This window comes from Chiloscyllium plagiosum, unplaced genomic scaffold (assembly GCF_037043375.1).
Source record: "Chiloscyllium plagiosum isolate Xiang-an unplaced genomic scaffold, Cpla_swu_hap1 HiC_scaffold_47, whole genome shotgun sequence".
NCBI classification, from domain to species: Eukaryota; Metazoa; Chordata; class Chondrichthyes; order Orectolobiformes; family Hemiscylliidae; genus Chiloscyllium; species Chiloscyllium plagiosum.
The window spans coordinates 4,080,557-4,098,323 of NW_028270185.1; the positions used below are offsets into that span (position 1 = coordinate 4,080,557).

At 47.8% G+C, this 17,767-nt stretch overlaps 1 protein-coding gene across 5 annotated transcripts in view; it reads left to right on the forward strand.

Moving 5' to 3' along the window:
- Positions 1 to 986: 986 nt before the first annotated feature.
- The window catches only part of ccdc9 (coiled-coil domain containing 9), a 45,592-nt gene continuing 28,811 nt past the window's right edge, over positions 987 to 17,767 (forward strand). For 2 of the 5 annotated variants that reach the window (XM_043680736.2, XM_087983860.1), the window contains exons 1-5: positions 987 to 1,080; positions 9,545 to 9,594; positions 11,988 to 12,098; positions 12,820 to 12,963; positions 14,080 to 14,415. In XM_043680736.2, coding sequence (XP_043536671.2) covers positions 9,592 to 9,594; positions 11,988 to 12,098; positions 12,820 to 12,963; positions 14,080 to 14,415 — 594 coding nt within the window. In that variant the 5' untranslated portion in view covers positions 987 to 1,080; positions 9,545 to 9,591. Of the gene's footprint in view, positions 1,081 to 2,657; positions 2,679 to 9,544; positions 9,595 to 11,987; positions 12,099 to 12,819; positions 12,964 to 14,079; positions 14,416 to 17,767 lie in introns of those variants that run through there. The other 3 variants (XM_043680741.2, XM_087983862.1, XM_087983861.1) reach the window with 2 other exon arrangements.

Sequence of the window (17,767 nt, forward strand, 5' to 3'; positions counted from 1 at the left end):
ACATTGTAGTCCTTCTGAACATTAATTGGAAAAATAAGGAAGAAACAGTCTTTCTTAAGTACACTGGATGCCCTGGTTCCCTCCCACAGTCTAAAGATGTGCCGGTTAGGTGGGCTGGCCAATCTAAATGTAGAATGTGTCACCCTTCAAATGGTTGGTGCAGGACTCGATGGGCTGAATGGCCTCTCGACGAATGTGAACCAGGTTACAGGGGACAGTCTCCCTGATCTTCTTGAAACAGTGGCCGTGGGATCTTTAACACCCACCAGAGAAGGCAGGAATGGTACCTACGACTGAGCAGTCTTCCTTCAGCCCTGCACTCTGAGAGTCAGCCTTGATGATCTTTGTGATTCCTTTGAGTGGGGATTGGAGCACAATTGTCTGATACATAAAAGACAGAGCCCCTGCACAGTCACACACTTTAACCGTGTGTGTGTGGAGATAGGAGCAGGTCACACGTTACTAACCCTCCCAAGAAATACACTGTATGAAGTTCCGGGCAGTGGGGTCTGATTTGCCACATCCCACCTTTGAGAGTGGAAATGTCGAAAACTATTGCATAAATCAGAAAGAGGGAAAGAAAAATCCTCAATAAGCGGCCTTTTCTCCATGAACTAATTAATAAAGATCATTTGCAAAGCATCACAAGCCGAAAGAAAAACATTCCAAAGGGAAAGGCAAATTGTTGTGGGTTTTTAATCACACATTATTTTCCGGGCAGGCACAAATTCAATTCAAGGACTTTGCCTTTAAGATATTTTCCCTTTTATCCCAACCAGCTCAAAGCTCTTCGCTGCAAGTATTGAAGTGCTTTTGATGGACTGGAAGGAAATGGCTTAGAGCTGACAGAGTGACGCTTGGAGGAGGTCAGTCCTCATTGCCCGAGGTTTAATTTTTATGCAAACCTCCTGGTTACAGCTGATCCCTTTAAGGGAAGTGAGTGCTCAGTATTTGGCAGGAAACGTGGGAGCTTAGTGAGTGTGTGTCTGTGTCTGTCTAGGGGTGAGGTGCACGATTTGGCAGCGCTGGGATCTAGCCACTGGCCTGGTGCAGGAGCCGACAGCAGTGAGGGAAGAGACGGTGAGACTTTGGGCAGAGGGCAGGGGTGGGGAGGGAGAGTGGGTAGGGAGCTCCCTGAGCTGCTGCTTCCCCCTTCCTCAGCTCAGGGGCATGGGAGGGAGCAGCAGAAACAAGGCCAGAACCCCCTTCCTCTGAGGCAGATTGCTTCCCAGCTTCAGCACAGCAAGCTCCCAGTTGCATTGGGGAAGGGGAGGGGGTTGGCGTGTTGTTATTTGGAGGGGAGGCTGGAAGGAGAGAAGGAAAACTCTTTTTAGAAAGAAAGTGCTTTGCTCAGGGCTTTTTGCAGGAAATCGATACACGTTGTACACCAGAGTCAGCTTTAGGCCTGTGCTTTCGGCCTCCCTCCCTCTGCCTTTTTATTGGCAAGTGTCAAAATATTGGGGTGGGGAATTGGAGATCTGTCCAAATGTCCCAGCCAACCCATCAGGGGTTGGGGCAGGAGGGGGCTGAGGTTGGGGGAGAGAATGGGGGAAAGTGCTGGGGAAAGAGGGAGCAAAGGGAAATGAAGGGGTGCGTGCAGGAGGGTGGTGTGTAGGGGGTTGGAAGGTGAGGTGGGTTCTGTGAGAGAGTGTTCTGAACAGACAGATTCCACCATCATCCCTCATGGGTCACACCACAAACTTCGGTGGTGGGAGAGTGGTAGGGAGGTTAGGGTTGGGGCTGGGTGGGCCTGGTGGGATAGAACTGGAGGCTGTAAATCTCCTCCTCTCCCCTCCCTGTCAGTGCTGGAGGTGAATAGTGTGAACCTGTTGAAAGCAGAAGCTGGAGAAAGACTCCAGCTCCTGAGGCTTTTGGAATTATCTGGTGATGGGGTGGGAGGAGGCTCATATGGAACAGAAACAGCCAGCATGGGACAGCTGGGCTGAGTGACCATGTGAGCTGGAACATTATTTGACAGGTTCTGGTCAGGCTGATTTTAAAAAGCACCTGGATTGGTTTATGAATAGGAAAGGATTAGAGGGATATGGGCCAAGTACTGGCCAATTAATTTAGGACATCTGGTCAGTATGGATGAGTCGATCTGTAGGGTCTGTTTCCGTGCTGTACATCTATGACTATGACTCTGTGACGACCCCATCCAGTTGCCCGTTTCTCAAGCATGAGGTGGTCTAACCTGTGGTTTGTTTTATTCTCTTCAGCAATCTGTACATGAGAGACTGGGTTGAGGGTGGGGGAAGTGTTATGCTGACTGGATAATCCCAGACAGTTGGAGTGTTTGACTGATCTGACAAGGCAGGTCATGTCATTAATCTCCTGGGTTGAGATTTCTGTCGAGTACTGTGCTTTTTGTAAGGGGGCAGTGCAATTGATTACTGTGCTTTGAATCAGCTCTGGCTGTCTCGGAATACAAAATTGGGGATTGAGAGAATCAATTTGCAGATGCCTTGTGGGAAGAATTCAACGTCTAAAACAAAAGAGAGCCTAATTTTTCTAATTTTCCCCCTGCCCAGAGTTTTGCAGTGTGGGGTTGGGGTGTAAAATCTCAGCAGCAATCCATGTTACACTTGCTACTCCTGTGGCTAAATACTCCATCCCAGGCTGTTAACGTCACTCGGCCCGCTGACAGTGTGATTCTCATCAGACACTGACCTTACCAGGTATGAAGGAATTGAAATCTCCCTCCCCAGTCCCACCAGAAAATGTAGAAATAGGCGCACAAGAAGGCCATTTGGCCCTTCGAGCCTGCATCCCCATTCAATATGATCCTGACTTGTCCTCGATTCAATGCGAGGTTCCTGCTTTATCCCCATTCTAAATGATACCTTTACATTCTAAAAATATATCCATCTTTTTCTTGAATATATTCAGTGACTTGGCGTTCACAGCCTTCTAGAACACAGAAAAGTACAGCACAGAACAGGCCCTTCGGCCCACGATATTGTGCCGAGCATTATTCCTAATCTAAAATAAAATAACCTAACCTACGCATCCCTCAATTCACTGCTGTCCATGTGCATGTCCAGCAGTCGCTTAAATGTCCCTAATAACTCTGCTTCCACCACCACCACTAGCAACGCATTCTGTGCGTTCACAACTCTCTGCATAAAGAACCTACCTCTGACATCTCCTTTATACCTTCCTCCTAATATCTTCAAACTATGACCCCTTGTGCCAGTCAATCCTGCCCTGGGGACAAGTCTCTGGGTATTGATTCTATCCATGACTCTCATTACCTTGTACACCTCGATCAGGTCATCTCTTTTCCTCCTTCTCTCCAGAGAGAAAAGTCTGAGTTCAATCAACCTCTCTTTGTAAGATAATCCCTCCAGTCCAGGCAGCATCCTGGTAAACCTTCTTTGTACCCTCTCCAAAGCCTCCATATCTTTCCTATAACAGGGCGACCATAACTGGATGCAATATTCCAAGTGTGGTCTCACCAGGGTTTTGTAGAGCTGCAACAAAACCTCATGGCTCTTAAACCTGATCCCCCTGTAAATGAAAGCCAAAACACCATGACAGTCCTATTCACTTTAGTGATCTGTGCACTTGAACACCAAGATCCCTCCAGACTGCCAAGAATCCTGTCATTAATCCTATATTCAGCATTCGAGTTCGACCTTCCGAAATGCATCACTTTGCATTTATCCAGGTTGGACTCCATCTGCCATTTCTCAGCCCAGCTCTGCATCCTGTCTATGTCGCACTGCAGCCTGCAATAGCCCTCGATACTATCAACGGCACCTCCAACCTTTGTATCATTGGCAAACTTACTAACCCACTCCTCATCCACCTCATCCAAGTCATTTATAAAAACCACAAAGAGCAGAGGCCCAAGAACAGAGCCCTGTGGGACACACTCACCACTGATCTCCAGGCAGGATTCTTTCCATCTATAACCGCTCTCTGTCTTCTGTCAGCCAGCCAATTCTGAATCCAGACAGCCAAATCTCCCTGTATCCCATTCCTCCTGACTTTATGAATGACCCTACTATGGGGAACCTTATCAAATGCCTTGCTGAAGTCCATATACACCACATCCACTGCTTGACCTTCATAAACCTGTCTCGTCACCTCTTCAAAGAACTCAATAAGATTTGTGAGGCATGAACTGCCCCTCACAAAACCATGCTGACTGCATTTAATCATGCTATGCTTTTCCAAATAGTCATAAATTATATTATGCAGAATTCTTGCCAAAACCTTGCTGACCACAGATGTAAGACTGGCTGGTCTGTAATTGCCAGGGATTTCCCTATTCCCCTTCTTGAAAAGAGGAACGACATTCGCCTCCCTCCAATCCTCCGGTACGACTCCCGTGGTGAGTAAGGAGGCAATGACCTTCGCCAGCGGTTTAGCGACCTCCTTTCTCACTTCCCGGAGCAGCCTGGGATAAATCTGGTCTGGCCCTGGGGACTTATCAATCTTAATGTTTTCCAAACTTTCCAGCACATCAACTTCATCAATCCTGATCTGTTCAAGCCTGTATCCCAGCTCCTCAAAGTTCTCATCCACAACAAGTTCCCTTTCCTTGGTGAAAACCAAAGCAATAAACTCATTTAGGGCTTCCCCTATCTGCTCAGACTCCACGCACAAATTCCCTCCACTATCCCTGATCGGCCCTACCTTCTCCCTGATCATTCTCTTATTCCTCACGTATGAGTAAAATGCCTTTGGGTTCTCCCTAATCCTTCTTGCCAAGCCTTTTTCGTGCCCCCTCCTGGCTCTCCTTGGTCCATTTCTGAGCTCCTTTCTAGTAATCCTCTAAAGCTGTGCTGGATCCTTGCCACCTCCACCTTACGTAAGCTGCCTTCTTCCTTTTGACAAGAAGCTCCTTAATCTTACCCCTTCTTACCTTTCTCAGAGGAACAAATTTGTGCATCACTCGCAACAACTGCTCCTTGAACAGTCTCCATGTTTGTTGTGTCCTTTCTGTGGAACAATTGCTCCCAATCTGTACTTCCCAATTCCTGACTGCGTCATAATTTCTTTTTCCCCAATTAAATATCTTCCCATGGTAACTGATCCTTTCCTTCTCCAAGGCAATGGTAAGTGTGAGGCAGTTATGATCACTGTCACCAAAGTGTTCCCCCACCGTGAGATCTGACATCCGTCCTGGCTCATTGCCAAGCGCCAAATCCAAACTGGCCTCTCCCCTCATCGGCCTGTCTACATACTGAGTAAGGAAACCCTCCTGAACACACCTGACAAAAACGGCTCCATCCAAACCATCAGCACTAAGGAGGTTCCTGTAAATATTGGGAAAGTTGAAGTCACCCATAACAATAACCCTGCTACGTCTGCATTTTTCTAAAATCTGCTGACCTATGAGTTCATCAATCTCCCTACTGCTATTTGGGGTCTGTAGAAAACCCCAATGTGGTAGCTGCTCCCTTGCTGTTCCTAACTTCCACCCATACTGACTCAGTAGACATACCTTCCTCTAAACCTTTGTTTCTGTAGCTGTGATGCACTCTCTGATTAAAAATGCTACACCTCCCTCCTCTTTTTCCACCCTCCCTGTTCTTTTTAAAAGTTATAAACCCTGGAACGTCTAGCAACCATTCCTGCCCCTGTGAAACCCACGTCTCTGTTATGGCCACAACATCATAGTCCCAAGTACTGATCCATGCTCGAAGTTCTCTGTGGCAGAGAATTCTAAATGTTCGTTACCCGCATAGCCAAAGACTTTTTTTCCTTCATCTCAGTCCTAAATTTCCCTAAGACTGTGTCAGCTTTTTTTTTGTAGAATTCCTGCATCGTGGAAGCAGGCCATTAGGCCCATCAAGTCCACACTGACCCTCCAAACAGCATCTCACCCACCCTGTTCCCGTGACTCCACATGGCTAACCCACCTAGACTGGACACTATGGGGCAGTTTAGCACTGCCAGTCCACCCCAACATGCATATCTTTGGACTGTAGGAGGAAACCCACACCAACGCTGGGAGAATGTGTAATCTCCTCCCGGAGAGTGGAATAGAACCTGAGACCCCAGTACTGTGAGGCAGCAGCCCTACCCGCTGAGCCACTGTGCTGCTGCTGTGTTTGTAGACTCCCCCAACCAGAGCATCACTCTCCCAGCATCTGGTCTGTCTTGTCCTGTTAGAATTTTATGGTTTGCGTTCCAATTAGATTCCCTCTCATCCTGCTGAACTCGAGTGAATACAAGCCCAGTCGAACCAATCTTTCCTCGTAGATTCAGACTGCTGACAGCCTCTGCATTCATCCCTTTCCCAATCCCGGTCTTCCCAGCAGGTTCAGCTGGGAAGCTGGCCCTGGGGTGTGCTAGCAAGGTCTGGTAGCAGGAATAGTCCCAATTCACTGGCCTCTATTCCCTGTTCGTTAAACAGTTCCATGGTGCTTCTCGTTCAAGAGAAGTTATTGACACGGTCAGCTGGACATTCCACAGTAACAACCTGCATTTATAAGACCGTAAGACATAGGAGCAGAAATTAGACCATTCAGCCCATTGGATCCTATACACCATTCAATCATGGCTGATAAGTTTCTCATCCTCATTCTCCTGCTTTCTCCCCGTAATCCTTGATCCCTTTGATATTCAAGAACATATCTATCTCCATCTTAAATATACTCAGTGACCCGGCCCCCACAGCCTTCTGTGGCAATGAATTCCATAGATTCCCCACCCTCTGGCTGAAGAAGTTTCTCCTTCTCTCCGTTCCAAAAGGTCTTCCCTTTACTCTAAGGCTGTGCCCTCGGATCCTGGTCTCTCCTACCAATAGAAACACCTTCCCAACGTCTTCTGTGTCTAGGCCGTTCAATTCTGAAAGTTTCAATTAGATCCCCCCTCATCCCCCTAAACTCCATCGAGGGTAGACCCAGAGACCCCAGATGTTCCTCATATGTTAAGTATTTCATTCCTGGGACCATTCTTATTATATAATGTATAAGGGTGGCATGGTGGCTCAGTGGTTAGCACTGCGGCCTCACAGCGCCAGACACTTGGGTTCAATTCCTGCCTCAGGCGACTGACTGTGTGGAGTTTGCACATTCTCCCCGTGTCTGCGTGGGTTTCCTCCCACAGTCCAAAGATGCGCAGGCTAGGTGAATTGGCCATGCTAAATTGCCCACAGTGTTAGGTGGATTAGTCAGAGGTAAATGTAGGGGAATGGGTCTGGGTGGGTTACTCTTCGGAGGGTCGGTGTGGACTTGTTGGGCCAATGGGCTTGTTTCCACACTGTGGGGAATCAAATCTCATCTAATCTTAAATAACAGCTGGCAGGTGTGATAACCAATCGTAAATTTCACACTGTCTGGGGAAGGGTGACCAAATGCTTCAACTAAGGGGGAGGTTTCAAGGAACATCTTAGAGACAGAGAGGGCAGCAGACAGCTGTAAGGAGATGCAGCCCCAGGCAGCTAAAGGCAGTGGTGGAGCGGTTAAAATCCCGGATGTGCAAGAGGCTGGAAGTAGTGGAGCACAGCGATCTCGGAGGGTTGAAGAGTAGGAGGACATTAATGATGAGGAGCAGCAGGACTACTGAGGGATTTGAAAAGATGGATGAGAATTTTAATATTGAGGTGTAAGTGCCAGCCTGTGAACATAGGGCTGAGGTGTGAATGGGCGCACAAGTAAATTAGGATGATCGAATTTATTACATGAAAAAAATCTCATTTTTGTATGAATTGTGGATAAATATATTAGATTCTTATTCAGTACAGCAAGTGAACTATACAAATGTAAAATTAATGCTTTGACCATCCCTGTTTCCTGTTAGTATCCACTAAAGACATTGTTTGATTTACCGTTTGATTAAATGCTTTGATATGTTGATGGATGAATCCAAAGACCAGCAGCTGCATTTGTTTAATGTTGAAAGCTTCAGTTATAGCGAGAGCCAGTGCCGTTGCTTTTAAAAAGCAAAATAATTTGCGTTGCCAAGAGCAACCAGTCTCTTTGTGAATCTGGAGAACATCATTTTAACCAAATGTCCCGTGCGTCGAAAGAACCCACTGATAAAGCAGACTATACACTCACCCGAGATCACAGAAAGTGACCATTCAGCCCATTCCTTCCTGTGCTAGCCTCTTTCAGGCTGCTGTGGAGAGGAAGTGACATCATGGTCATGTCACTGGACTGGGCATATGGGTTCAGATCCCACCATGACAGATGGTCAAATTTTAATTCAAAAACATCTCGCGTTTTGGCTGAGTGGTTAGCACTGCTGCCTCCCAGCGCCAGGGACCCAGGTTCAATTCCACCCTCAGGCGACTGTCTGTGTGAAGTTTGCACATTCTCTGTCTGCATGGGTTTTCTCCGAGTGCTCTGGTTTTCTCCCACAGTCCAAAGATGTGCAGGTTAGGGTGGATTGGCCATGGGAAATTGCCCCATAGTGTGTAGGGATGGGAAGGTTAGGTGGTTCAACCATGGGGAATGCAGGGTTACAGGGATGGGGTAGTGTGCTGGGTCTGGGCGGGGATGCTCTTCAGAGAGTTGGTACAGATTCGATAGGCCAAATGGTCTCTTTCTGCACAGTAGGGAGCCTATGCTACTAAGGTTCGAGGCAAAGCATGTGCATTGTCAAATGGCGATCCTTGTCAAATGTTATTAAAACCTCAACTGGTGCCTTTTAGGGAAGGAAATCTACCTGGTCTGGCCTACATGTGACTGCCGGCCCACAGTGATGCTGATATCTGGAGTGGCCTAACAAACCCCAGACCGGGAAGAAATAACCACCTTGCCAGTGACTCCTGCTTCCAAAATAATCCCATGAGCCCCATTCCCCTCAGCCCTAACCTTTGTTCCTTTCCAAGTGTTGGAGAAAGTGAGGACTGCAGATTTTGGAGATCAGCGTTGAAGAGTGTGGTGCTGGAAAAGCGCAGCCAGTCAGGCAGCATCCGAGGAGCAGGAGAGCTGACGTTTTGAGCATAAGCTCTTCCTGATGAAGTTGACTCTCCTGCTCCTCGGATGCTGCCTGACTGGCTGCGCTTTTCCAGCGCCATACTCTTCAACCCTTCCTAAGTGTTGTATTCATAGATTGTCAATGCTGGGATAAAATTCTCACTCGACTTGGTTGATGCACAGTAATCCCTTTGCGTATGGATCTGTAGTTTCTGCTAGTCCTTGCCCAAATGGCGTTTAACCTAAACAATGTGGCTCTCACTGGAGAGCACTTCAGATGACCTCAGTCTGATCGTAAACACATGTTTTCTTGAATCCCTACGACAGAATTCCTCACTAATCTGGGAGCGACGAGACCAGTCTATCATCGTGGTGGCTGAGTTGAGTGAACGTCAGAGTGGAACAAACCAGGAACACTGCCAAACTCTTGGGGGCGCAGTGCTCTTTTTTTTTTAGTATGTGTGATCTCACTAACGGTGTGAGCCTGTTTAATATCTCCCTCAGCTGCTCCCTCTCCCTCTCAGCTCAGCAGGACACCAACAAACTTATCACAGTCTCACAGAGTTGAACAATCTGCTTTGCTCTTAACTGCACAAACTTAGCTACTTTTCACTGTTATTGAAACTCTATAAATTTCTCAATTCTCTTTCAATATTCTGCAGGAGTTTAAAGTGAGCTCAGAGTTATTACCGACACACCGCAAGCCGTGATGGTAAGTGCCCAGGATAAAACCCAGCATAAACCTAATGTCGCTCCAGCTTTACCATAGTGCCTTAACTATGTCTGTCTCCTGTTCAAATTGATCTTGTTTGCAAGTTTTTGATTTCCTCCACACACACACACACACACACACACACAATTCTTCTAATCCCACCCCTGTGATGACAAATGTTGGTCAGCGATTTGGCCAATTTGAAGATTGTGTGCATTTTTTGTTTGAGCAGAGATGACCTGCTGGTGGCAGGGACTGTGAATCCCGGCGGACTGTGTTCCTTGACTAACCCAGAAACAGCAGACTTGGTTGGTTGTCTGAGGAGGGGGAGGAGGACTGATAACCACCCAAGATCCGCTCAGGCATTTGTGACCAGGATGAGATCTGTGTGGCACTGAAACACCCAGTGGAGTAAGCCAATAGCTTTGGGCAGGATTTCCCCCTCCCTGTTAGGGGAACGTGAATGGAGGTGGACGGGCACCAGTTTTGCCAGTATTGGCTGGTTCACCAGCTCTTCCCTCCCTCTGGGAAATTCAGGCCCATTTTCTCCCCCAGAGGTGGGCTTGCTCATGGCCGATGGAGGGTCCAATCAAGCGACCATCAAAATACGCTAATGGCGAATTGAAGCTAGAGTCTGACTGGGATTTGCTCCACTTGGTTACGCAGACTCCCAGAATACCGAACGGCCTGGACAGCGTGGATGTTGGGAAGGTGTTTCTATTTGTAAGAGAGACAAGGACCTTTTAGAACAGAGATAAGGAGAAACTTCTTCAGCCAGAGAGTGGAGAATCTCTGGAATTCACTGCCACTGAAGGCTGTGGAGGCCAGGTCATTAAGTATATTTTAAGATAGGTTTCTCAACCCCATTCGCCTGCCTTCACCCTGTAACCCTTAATACTCAAGAAACTATCAGGCGTGATTGAATGGGCCGATTGGCCTAATTTCTGCTCCTATGTCTTATGGTCTTATCCCAGTGCTGTTGAGGGTGGGTCCACCTGGCTGGGGCACAGCAGTGCCTAATGGCTACCAATCAGAAGGCTCCCTCTGGCTATGTTTTAACATGTTTGGGGTTTTTGCTGAGGAGATGTCTCTGTTGCTGTCTCAGCCTGAGGTCCTCATGTTGGTTCCTGTGCTCTGAGTGACATTCGCATCATGGATTGGTTAGTAAGAGTACTTCCTGGATGCCTATTACAAAAACAGCTGAAAACCCATCTCTATGCCCCCACCTGCTCCTGACACACTTTAGTTTCAGTACCTGAGCCCTGTTAACCCCAATGTAAAAGCTTTTGACCTATAATCTTGCTGCTTTGTCATTTTTACATTGTCTGACTATATATCCTGAAATCAAAATACTCATCAATCCTGTTAACTGGCTCTGTCTCTGTCTGTCTCTCTGTCTCTCTGTCTGTCTGTCTCTCTGTCTGTCTGTCTCTCTGTCTGTCTGTCTCTCTGTCTGTCTGTCTCTCTGTCTGTCTGTCTCTCTGTCTGTCTGTCTCTCTGTCTGTCTCTCTCTCTCTCTGTCTCCGTCCCCAATTTCTTCCAATCTTATGCTGCTCAGTTGGCTGGACGGCTGGTTTGTGATAGAATGTCACTAACTGCGTGGATTTGATTCCCACCCCGGCTAAGATCACCATGAAGGACTCTCCTTCTCAACCTTCACCCCACCGCCCCCACCCTCGCCTGAGGCACAGTGACACCCCCCTGCCCCAAACAGGTTAAACTCCATCTGTTTTCTCTCCCGTGCTGTCTGTTGTGTGCTGTCTTCGCTGTGTCTCTCTCTCTCTCTCTCTATCGTGCTGTCTCTCTCTCACTCTCTTGTGCTGTCTCTCTCTCTCTCTCTCTCTCTCTCTCTCTCTCTCTCTCTCTCTCTCTCTCTCTCTCTCTCTCTCTCTCTCTCTCTCTCTTGTGCTGTCTCTCTCATGCTCACTGTCTCTGTCTCTCTCCCTGTCTAACAAGAGAGCTGTCCTATGGTCCTCTGGAACTATGATAACTTTACCATTCCACCCGTGGGAAATCTCTGCCCTTCCTTGACTTTGGTCACTTTCAGTCTGAGTGCTTTGATTTAAAAGTTCCCTTGTTTTATTAATCCCTTCATGATGTCTTCCCATCTCTGAAACCTTCTCCAGCCCAGCGACCCTCTGAGATCTCTGCACTGCTTTCACTCCATCTCCTTGAGTATTCCCTCCCCAAGGGCGGACTGTTCCTTCAGATACCTGGGCCCTGAGTTCTGGAATTCTGTTCCTGATCCTCGTGCGTCCCCTCAAGACTCACTGAGAGACCCAACCCCTCCGTGTCACCATCTTGGTCAGTTTGTCTTTGAAGCGTCCTGGGATGAGTTACAACATTGAGGTGCGATGTGACTGTTGCTGACGTTTCCATCCCTCCCCTTTCAGTCGATGACCATCGATCCTGATTTAAAAACACGGGAGGAGAAGGATGCGGAGCTGGACCGGAGAATTGAAGCTCTGCGAAAGAAGAACCAGGCGCTGATGAAGAGACATCAGGTGAAGAGTTGATGTGCCGGGGTGGGAACTGGGGTCTTGGGAACCACTTTGGGGTGTTTTCAATTTGCGATGCATCACAGCCAAGCTCCCCCCCCAACCCTGGTCATCAAGTTACCCTGTCTCCATTCCCCAGACTCCAAACCCCAATCAGTTTGGCCCACTCCCCGGCCAATCTCCTCAAGTTGCACCATCATGAATGCCAATCCTTTTCAACTTTGAGCCTCAGCCAATCCCTTGACACCACGTGGGAGATGGATCCTTTACTCTCCCACCACCCAACCTCCTGAATGTGAGCTGTTGGACAGCAACCTGCACAGCCCCACCAGGCCACTCATCCTCCTCGCCCAAGCCCAACATGGGACAATTTGCCGCAGTCCCCAAAGATGATAGAGGGGTTAGGAGGGCTGGCGGTGGTAGCGGTGGGTAGTTGGGGGCTGCAGAATAGGGATGGGGTTTGAGGCGTGTGGGGGTAGGTACAGTGGCGAGCGGAGGCTGGTCAGGAACGTGGGTTCTCATTCGTTGTCACCTGCTCCTCCCCCAAACCCACCCACCCCACCTTGGAGCATCTTACACAGAGAGACAACAATGTCTGAGCTCCGGACAAGTTACAAATGTTTCTCTCAGCGGTAGATATTTTTCTCGAATTTTGTTTTCTTGGACAGTTCAGGCAGAGCAAACTCCTTTTTTTTTTAATTTTTGGATTTTTTAATTTTGGAAACAGGAAATTGAAGAAGATCGGAAAAAGGCGGAAGAGGACGGCATCTCTGTGACCAGTCGGAAACAGAAACATGAGGCAGAACATGAGCGCAAGTGGGGGGGCAAGGAGATTGTGATGGACATGGCTGACTTGAGTAAATCACCAGCTGTGAGTGTTTTTTATTTACTGAGACCTAAGGGGCAACTTTTTCGCGCACAGAGTGTGGTACGTGTGTGGAATGAGCTGCCAGAGGAAGTGATGGAGGCTGGTACAATTGCAACATTTAAGAGGCATTTGGATTGGTATATGAATAGAAAGGATTTGGGGGGATATGGGCTGGGTGCTGGCAGGTGGGACTACATTGGGTTGGGGTATCTGGTCGGCATGGACGGGTCGGACCGAAGGGTCTGTTACCATGCTGTACATCTCTATGAGGGTGTCACCAGCTAGGTCAGCATTTATTGCCCATCCCTAATAGTCCAGAGGGCAGTTAAGTGTAAACCCCATTGCTGTGGGTCTGCAGTCATGTGTAGGCCAGACCGGGTAAAGATTGCAGATTTCCTTCCCTGAAGCTCAATAATGATCCAGATTGCTTTTTGGAACAATTAGTGACAATTGGTACCGTCACTATGACTGACTACTCCAACTTTCAATTTCAGTTTTAATTTAAATTCAAATTTTATTATGAAATTAATGAGAGGTCCTAGTGGGATTTGAACACATGTCCCCCAGAGCATTATTCTGACGCTCTGGATTAATAGCTCAGTGACATTGCCATACACTATTGCCTCTTGAAATGGGTGCAGAAACCTGGCACAGAGGGAATAAACCACACTGGCAAAGACCAGACAGGAAGACACCAAGGGATAATTAAACCGGTGCCGTGCTAGGAATGATCTCTGACAAACATTATCTGTGTAAACTCCAAACAATGGAGCAGAGGAAATAATTAGATTCACAGCAACTTCACAATCAGAAGCAGAGAACCTACAGCAGCAGGAACAGGTTATTGAAACCATCATCCTCGTGTTAGCAATAGATTCATGGTCATCATTAGACTCTTAATTCCACCTGGTGACGTGGAACTTGAGCCTGGGTCACCATTACTTTGCTCCCTCAGCGCTGGCGGCGTTGCGTTGGCATCTCGAGTGAGGAGCTGTTGTGTTGAAGATTCAATGCAGACACGATCTCTCGAGCTCCCAACCCAATCCTGTGCCTTATTCCTGGAAAATACCCTTTTGCTGGGCACTGATGTTGAATTGCTTTCTCTCCTCTCACTGGCAGGAGAAGTGGTCGGTGAGCAATAGGAAGACGGCGAGCTCTTCCCGGGGATCCCTGGAACCTCCCGGGAGACGGTCATGGACGTCAGGCCTCAGGCAGGAGGCTGAGGACAGGGATGGTCACCAGCGCTCCCCAGGGAGCAGAACGGACAGGATGATGTGGGGGGATCACCCAAACAGGAGCCCCCGAAACGTCAGTGGACACGTGAGCCCGGCTGCAGAGAGACTGAGCCGGGGAGATCGGGGTGGCCGTACCAGAAGAGGCCGAGCGGGAGGAGGTGGACCTGACGGAGGAGGCCGGGGTTTGGGTACTGCTTCACAGCAGGAGAGGCGAGTCAAGGTGGGTGAGGCTGGGAAGGGGCTTAACTGAGATATACACACAAAAGGGATAAGATCGAGTCAGCGCAGAGAGGCCCTTCAGCTCATTGAGTCTGCATCAGTCAAAAGCAGCCACCTTGCTGTTCTACTCCCATTTTCCAGCACTTGGCCCATACCCTTGGCATCGCACGTGTATACCTAGATATTTCTACAATGTCATGAGGGTTCGTGCCTCTCCCACCCTCACAGGCAGATCCCCACCAGCCTCTGGCTGGATATTTTTCCTCACATCCCACCAAAACCTCCTGATGCTTACCTTAAATTGATGCCCTCCCTCCCACCCCTGGGCATTGAACCCTCCATCAAGGTGAAGCCTTTCTTCCTGTCTACTTTACCTACAATTTTCTACATCTCAATCCTGTCTCTTCTCAATCTCCTCTCTCCAAGGAAGACAACTCCAGCCTGTCCAATCTCCCATAACTGATTCCCACCCCCAGCCCAAGGCAACATCCTGGTAAATCTCCTCTCTACCCTCTCCAGTGCTTTCACATCCCTCTTATCATGTGAATTCCATAACTGCACACAATACTCAAGCTGGGGACAAACCAACTTTATAGACAGTTTCAGCAACACCTCCTTGCTCTTAAACTGCTCGCGCCAACTGCTCCATGCTGGCATTCCTGATCAGCATGCGGACTCCCCTGACTTCCTTAATCCTATGTTCTGACGAAGGAGTGATAGCGATTCAACATCTTTACTGTAGGAAAGTCCCTCCATGATCTGTGTCTGCAGAGACAATATCAAGTTAACCATCTTCTCGAACTGCATTTCACGAGACAGTGGAATGGGGTTGGCAGGCACTGCTCGCGATTACAAATCCGGTTCAAAACTCCGCATAAGGGGAGACAGCAGGGATGGGCACGAAGTAATGGTGCTTGATTATTTGAGCTTTAGGGAAAGGTTGAATAGGCTGGGGCTGTTTTCCCTGGAGCACCGGAGGCTGAGGGGTGACCTTATAGAGGTTTATAAAGTCATGAGGGGCATGGATGGGGTAAATAGACAAAGTCTCTTCCCTGGGGTGGGGGAGTCCAGAACTAGAGGGCATAGGTTTAGGGTAAGAGGGGAAAGATATGAAAGAAACCTAAGGGGCAACTTTTTCACGCAGGGTACGTGTGTGGAATGAGCTGCCAGAGGAAGTGGTGGAGGCTGGTATGATCGCAACATTTACAAGGCATCTAGATGGGTATATGAATAGGAAGGGTTTGGTGGGATATGGGCTGGGTGCTGGCAGGTGGGACTAGATTGGGTTGGGATATTTGGTCGGCATGGACGAGTTGGACCGAAGGGTCTGTTTCTGTGCTGTATATCTCTGACTCTATGGTGCAGGCAAGATGGGCTGAATGGCCTCCATCTGCTCTGTCACAATTCTCTCATTCTATTATCTTGAATTATACATGATAATGAACCCTGCAACTCATTTATTTCTGTTCACAAACCCTCTTTTTTTTTTTAAATGTTCTTACACAGAATCATAAATTTTGGCCAATTGTTTGCGAAAGACAGAATGATAGGGCACAGGAGGAAGCAATTAAGCCCATCATGTTTGTGCTGCCACTTTGAAAGTGCGGTTCAATTAGTACCACTCCCTGGCTCTTTCTCCAGAACCCTGCATGTGTTTTCTCTGTTCAGTGTTTTAGCAGTTCCCTTTGCTGTTAACCTTGCTGTTAAGAGAGTTCACCTTTTGGAAGTGCTATATGTGCTTTGCATGTAATGTTGAGACCCTGGAGACAAGTTCACTGAAGCCTTATAACACAGAAGGAGGCCATTTGGCCCATTAGGAGAACAGAATTAATATTCTTGGGAAAAGAACCAGTGGGTTATAATAATCAGGGACACACTGCCTGAGAGTAACTTTCAATGCGGTCTCATTTTAACAATAAGGTGAAGTTGCTATAGTCTTACCAGTCAGTAGGGTGAGAGAAATGGACAAATGGTGGTGATTTAACCTGTGGGTCACCGCACCTCAGGTGAGGGGAGAGGTTGGGAAGGAGACACAGTGACATCAACCGACGCGGGAATTGAACCCACGTTGTTGCCATCACACAGCAGCCATTCTGCCAACTGAGCTAACTAACCCATGTTAAGGATAATCAGTTATTGGTCAGGGATTGTTTATCCCTGTGGGCTAGTGCATTTAAAACAGTAAAACCCATCACAAGTTAAGATGCATATGTTACACAAACCGAAGGAGGCCATTCGGGTCATCATGCTTGTACTGGTTTCACAAATTAGCATCATTACCTAGTGCCGGTCTCTTGCTTTTAGTCCCATGTGCCTTGCATATTAAATAACCATCTAATTCTCCTCTTAAATGCCTCAATTGAACCTGCCCCCACCACATTTCCAGGCAGTGTGTCCTACAACCTAACTACTCAGCGTGAAAAAGCTTATTTTTCTCATGTCACGCTCCTTTCTTTTGCAAATTATCTGAAATCAATGAAGTTAGTCATTTTGAGGGTTTGCAAGCGCACACAGAAATCAGTTGGTGTGTTATATGCTTCTGAACCTGTGATGTGTTTTACTGTTTTAAGTAAACTAGCCCATAGAGTTAAACAATCCCTGACTGACAATCGATTGTTAGGCCATGATCAGTTACAGGGGTTAGCCAGTCAGTTGACGGAGATGCCAGAGTGATGACAGCAGCGTGGGTTCAATCCCCGTGTCAGCTGACACTACCCTGAGGGACTGTTCATCTCAACCTCTCCCTTCGCTTGAGGCGTGGTGACCCCCAAGTTAAACCGCCACCATTTGTCCATCTCTCTGCTCTTTAATGACTGAGCAGCCCTCTGCTCTGCTAAGGCTACAGTAACTTTACCTTATCGTTAACATGATATCCTTAAGTTACTCTCAGGCAGTGCGTTCCTGATTATTATAAACCACTGGTTCTTTTGCCAAGAACTTTCGTTCTGTTCCTCTGACTCCCGCAGATCCAGGGGTAGTTACTTTGATCAAAGATGTTGTGGCACACTTCCAGCGCAGGTGACACTTGAACCCTTACTTGCTGGTCTAGAGGCAGGGACAATGCCACTGCACCTCAAGACAGGATGGACACAGATGTAAGATTGTGTTTATGATTGTCAGAGGCCTGAGTGACATCTATCAGTGATCAGGAAACCATTTAAAACCAGCTAGGTTCCAGATCTTACCTCATACAGCAACTGTTGTCTCCTGCAATACATCTTGTGCCTGTTATTCCCTTGGGTACAGTCCCTCTCTCTTTCAGTAGAAAAGGTTTCTGGTTTTGAATCTGTTGCAAAATCTTGACCGAAACTGATACCTGACATGTCTTAACATTGCTGTCTTGCGAAGGAAGG